At 40.6% G+C, this 5,355-nt stretch overlaps 1 protein-coding gene across 1 annotated transcript; it reads left to right on the top strand.

The window, feature by feature from the left end:
* The first annotated feature begins 1,520 nt into the window (after positions 1 to 1,520).
* Positions 1,521 to 4,974, top strand: LOC122538705 (cytochrome P450 9e2-like). Its single transcript, XM_043672996.1, has 3 exons — positions 1,521 to 3,980; positions 4,124 to 4,333; positions 4,413 to 4,974. Exon 1 carries the CDS (start codon positions 1,659 to 1,661, stop codon positions 3,216 to 3,218), a length of 1,560 nt encoding a protein of 519 aa, XP_043528931.1. The 5' UTR covers positions 1,521 to 1,658; the 3' UTR covers positions 3,219 to 3,980; positions 4,124 to 4,333; positions 4,413 to 4,974.
* Positions 4,975 to 5,355: the final 381 nt, after the last annotated feature.

Genomic DNA, 5,355 nt, shown 5'->3' with positions numbered 1-5,355 from the left:
GTAAATTCTCCTAACTGCATGTCTGAGAAAACGACTTTCTCCGACATCTGCTAGCCGCTAATATAAATAAAATAAAATAAACAACTAATAAAAAAGCTAATAAAAATAAATAAAGTGTATGTGTATAAGCGTCGTCAAATTTACTATACAGCTTTATGAAAACATTTAATCATTGTCTCCTTTTCCTTTTCTTATACATTACTATTTTATTTACCGGTATTATATCGGATTCATACCGGTATTATACCGAAACACATCTACCGACTTAACATCGTTATACCGATATTCGCCATATCTCGGTTTCATCAAACCGGTATCGAATAGTAACCTAAAAATACCGGTACTTTTCCGGTATCCGTAATACCAATTCGGTCTCTGATATAGACGCTCTCCGCTGATGCGAGCCTGTTTTATCCCTTTTGGGATTTTGACCGCGCAATAGGAAGGCACCGAATATAACGGTTCGTGGTCATCGGCCGAGCAGCGAAAACAATAAACAATATGCGCGTGGCATACGTTAGGTTGGCATGAAGGCAGAGCCGTTGCCTTTGGCTTGTTAAGATTAAAATACAATAATAATTTCTTCATGCGGACAAGAACTCCGATCGTTTCCATTTTTTTTTTTTTTTTTTTCTTTATATACGCGATGGCAATTTTAATCTGAAGCTCGTGCAAATGTAGGACGCCTGACGTCACAATTCGATAATTACTTCGCTTCGCTTCGCGTCCGAAGATCACGATTAGTTTACGTAACGCGAGAGTTACTCACAATCAACGAAAATCAAATTGAAAGACGTAACGTAAGACATAATTGTATTTCATTTGAAGCGCTAAAGAGATAATCTCTGTGTTTCGATAAAACAGTGAAAAACATTTCTATATCGCGTCATATATAGCTACTCGATACAATCAATAGAATTTTGTTCGAAGCGATCGTTTGACGCAGTGCAATTACGTGCAACGATTATGTTTTTCCTAGAATCAGAATGAAGTTTTCGTTACTCATATCACGTCCATCACGATGTTTTCCAGGAAGTATTACGTATTTACATGCTACGTGCCTTGGAGCAAGACAAAATGGATAGCACAATAAAGAATTTACTATGTGAATAACTATTTGGAACGAGCTTGTCAGTTTCGTCTGTCTGATAAGCTCGAGATAATATGGTTACGGGAGAAACAAGATGCTAAATGATTTTTTTTTTTTCTTTATTAACCACGCTGTTTCTGTTTTTACACTCGAAAATGTATCGAAAAAAAGGATTTTGTACGAAAGGAATGAGTAATTCATTAATATCGAGATAGTATCTCCTCGAGCCAATCTACCCAGATATGGATATTGTTCAATTAGCGATCGATGATTTGAAATTTTCCTCTTCGGCAATGATGCAGCAAAATGTCTAATAGCGATATACACAAGCGCGATAGGCTATCACGAGTGATACAGCTGGTTATAAAAACGATGGTAGTACGACCGTGACACAGCATAGCTGGCGTAAATTGGGAGGGAGTTGGAAGACATTGAGACGTTCCTGCACGTCGAAGACATAGTTCCCCTGTATAAAACTGGTTTTCATCGTGTGGCCTTTGTACAATTAGTCTGCTGTCAGAGTGAGCGTCGTCACGCCATTACAGTCACTCGCCGCTGCGTGGATACGATGGACTACATACCGATCGCTTTGTCGCTGGTGGCAGTGCTCGTTGCCCTCTATTACTTTACCACGAGGAATCACAATTTGTTCAAGAAGCATGGAATCGTGCACGTTCCGCCGTCACCGCTGTTTGGAAACATGGGATCGTTCGCAAGACGGCAGATCACCATGTCGGATTTGATTATCAAGACTTATCAATTGGATCCCAAAGCGAAATACGTCGGTTTCTACGAATTTCTCACGCCGATAATAGTGCTGCGCGATCTGGATCTGATCAAGGCTGTCACCATGAAAAACGTCGAACATTTTCCAGACCATCGTTCGCTGGTGAACAGAAAAGTAGACCCCATGATAGGAGGAATGTTATTCATGCTGAATGGTGACCACTGGAAGGATCACAGGAACATGTTGTCGCCGACATTCAGCTCCAGCAAGATAAAAACCATGTTCAGACTGATGTCGGAATGCGCGAGCAGATTCGCCGAGCATTTGTCGAATCTGCCCGAGGAGAAGCGCGAAACGGAGATGAAGAGTCTGTTGACGAAATACACGAACGACATGATCGCCAGCTGCGTCTACAGTGTGTCCATCGACTCTATCAAGGAACCGAACAACGTGTTCTACGAGTACGGTAAATTAAGCACGTCGACAACGTCGTTCAAGTGGTCCCTGAAGTTGCTGGTACACAGAAACGTTCCTTGGTTAGCGGAGCTGCTGCAACTCAACTTCGTGGATAGTCGCATTGCCAAATTTTTTTACAACCAAGTGGCAGAGACGGTGGAGACCAGGCAACGGACCGGCGCTCGCAGGTCCGACATCCTGCAGCTGTTCATGGATAATAACAAGAAAAGAGAGCCGGGGAAAGAGATGACCGTGCAAGAGATGGCGAATCACGCGTTCAGCTTCTTTTTCGGCGGTTTCGACAGCGTCGCGTCGCAGACCTGCATAGTGGCGCACCTGTTGGCCGAGAATCCGGACGTTCAGGAAAGAGTGCAGCAGGAGATCGACGAGACATTAGAAAATAACAACGGAGAGCTGACCTACGACGCGATACACGAGATGAAGTACCTGGTCGCGGTGATCAATGAAACCTTACGACTTTATCCGATCGGCTCGTTCATTGACAGAATGTGCGTCAAAGACTTCGAACTGCCACCGGCGCGTCCCGGCGACAAACCGTTTATCGTCAAGGCCGGGATGAACGTCTGGATTCCCGTGAGTGCGATCCACCAGGACCCGAAGTACTACAAGAATCCCTTGAAATTCGACCCGGATAGATTCTACGAAAATAAGACGATCACCAATTCTGGCACGTTTCTGCCGTTCGGTCTTGGGCCGAGGATGTGCATCGGCAACCGTTTCGCGTTGACGGAGATGAAAGTGCTGCTCTGTCACGTTCTCGCCAAGTGCAATATCAAGCTCGCGTCGAGAACGATCACCCCGTTACAGTTGAAGAAGGGTGTGTTTAACGCCACTGGGAGAAACGGATTCTGGCTGGCTGTCGAACCGAGGAAAAGTTCTTATTGTTTCTCCACCGTTTCCGCCAGCGCTGTTTCCTGCAATTGAACGTGAAACGAAAATGTTACCTATATTATGCATGTAGATGTTTGATCGGATGTACGACTTCAACATGGGAAAATAAAGATTTTTTGGCAGAAATTTTCTTTCGGATCGTTAAACCACTGACGTCGTAACGTGCTTCATAAAAATCCGTTCATCTGCGTGGAGCAGTTCCGCAATCTTGCAATTCATTGAAAATCGGAAGTTATCGATACGGTTTTAATGTAATGGAACGACCGTTTGACTCGCATTCTATTTGTAAAATTCGACTCTCAACTTTTTATTGGTAGAAAAAATAATGAAAAGTCTGTTTTCTATGAGAGATAAAGCCTCTGTGATTTTTGGCTCATAAATTAAAGTATTTACTTCGTATATCTGTGTACAAAGTGGGTTAATTTGCGTGTTATAACGATGACAACTTTTCTGCTACAGTTTTATCGCAATATACAGCATGTATTGTGGCCGCTTTGGCTAATTTTATTCCGCCGCGTATGATTTAAATTAAAATTCGACAGGGTTTAGCATATCAAGATGATACTCGATGTTTTCTTACGCGATGTTTTTCTCAGATGTTCTTGGTCGTCCACTCCTCCCTTTATCGAGCACTGTTCCTGTCTCCATAAATTTCTTGTGCCATGCACGAATTGATGGACGTGACGGTGGATTTCTTCCTTACTTGGTTCTGAAGTTTCGCTGAGTCTGCAGATTTGTGTTGGTTTCAATAAACCATGATACACACTGTGACTTCTCTTGAGGTGTAGCCATTTTGTAAGGGATTTATTTAACAGCGTCTTATTTGTCAACAGGGTACCTGAAATGCAATGTGATAAAAACCTTGATAACCACTGAGTACATGGAACAAATCTGATGAAGATATCAATTGCCTTTGTAATACATTTTTGAAATTGTAGAGAGACTTTATGGACAGCCACATGATGTTTCGAACAAAGATACGGGACATCACTAATCTAAAGCAGAGGATTACTGATGCCATTGCCACCATTAAGGAGGGTATGCTACAGCGAACATAGTAAGAAATTGAGCACAATCTTGATGTGCTTTGTGTAATTAATAGTGCCCATATAGAGGTGTATTAAATGAAGCAAAAGAAACTTAAATATGTACGTCTCATTCTGTAATAATTTACACATGTTTGTCTTTTCATTTGCCTTATATTAATAAATTTTTGAAATTGTATAGAGACTTCATGGACATCCCGTATAGTATCTATCTGGCTGCTGGACATTAACGTATACTTTGCTACGAATGTATAATTCATCGTAGGCAAAATTCACCGTAGTGACGTCAACAGAAATCTTTACGAATTTTTCGAAAACTGGTAGAAAGAAAAGGCTGTTCAAAATGTTGATTTCTACAATATGATCTTTGGAAATCATTGACATGGAAGCTTTTCTACAGATTCGTCCACTTATTCGCTGGAAGGACGTATGCGTACAAATTAGTGCCCGAATAATACAACAAATCAGAAAAATCACGAGAAAAGATATTACGGATAAATAAAAAGCCGGTCAAGAAAAGAGTATTCTTGTCGTTAATATTCAAGAGAAACAATCGTACATTCGTACCATGCATATATTATACATATCTCTTCTCTGTATCAGCAAAGATATCTCAATGTTAAAAAGCAGTTGGATGTTATCGTTGTTTGCTTCAAAATTTGTGAATTCGTGCAAACTTCGTGCAACTAATGGTGTTCATATAGAAGTGTATTGAATGAGGAAAAATAAAACTTAAATATATACGTCTCATTTTCTAATAATTTCTACTTATCTGTCTTTTCATTTGTCTTTGTAACAAGTTTTTTAAATTGTAGAGACTTTATGGACACCCTGTATATTTACACGAGTATACGATCAATGTCCAATAAAGAGATTCTAACTCGATTTATTTCACGACACCTTGAACAACCTTCCCACAAATGCATCAGTAACATTCCTGAAAAAAACGAAAATGAAGGTAATGCCCTCATCGCATAATATCTGATAATACAAACAATAAAAATTCTATTAGCGCACTATTGACTTCCGTGCTCCTACTTTGTTAGACCTTTTAATAGCCAGGCGGTTTTGCATGGACGATGAAAAGGATATCGACTATATCGACGTAACGTAAGATTTGTTTT

The sequence above is a fragment of the Frieseomelitta varia genome, unplaced genomic scaffold (genome assembly GCF_011392965.1).
Source record: "Frieseomelitta varia isolate USP_RPSP 00005682 unplaced genomic scaffold, Fvar_1.2 scaffold_1746, whole genome shotgun sequence".
Lineage (NCBI taxonomy): Eukaryota > Metazoa > Arthropoda > Insecta > Hymenoptera > Apidae > Frieseomelitta > Frieseomelitta varia.
This window is presented reverse-complemented; position numbering and strand designations above follow the sequence as displayed.

Excerpts from the sequence above, each read along its gene's own strand:
- LOC122538705 (XM_043672996.1), top strand. The coding sequence starts at position 1,659 with ATGGACTACATACCGATCGCTTTGTCGCTGGTGGCAGTGCTCGTTGCC.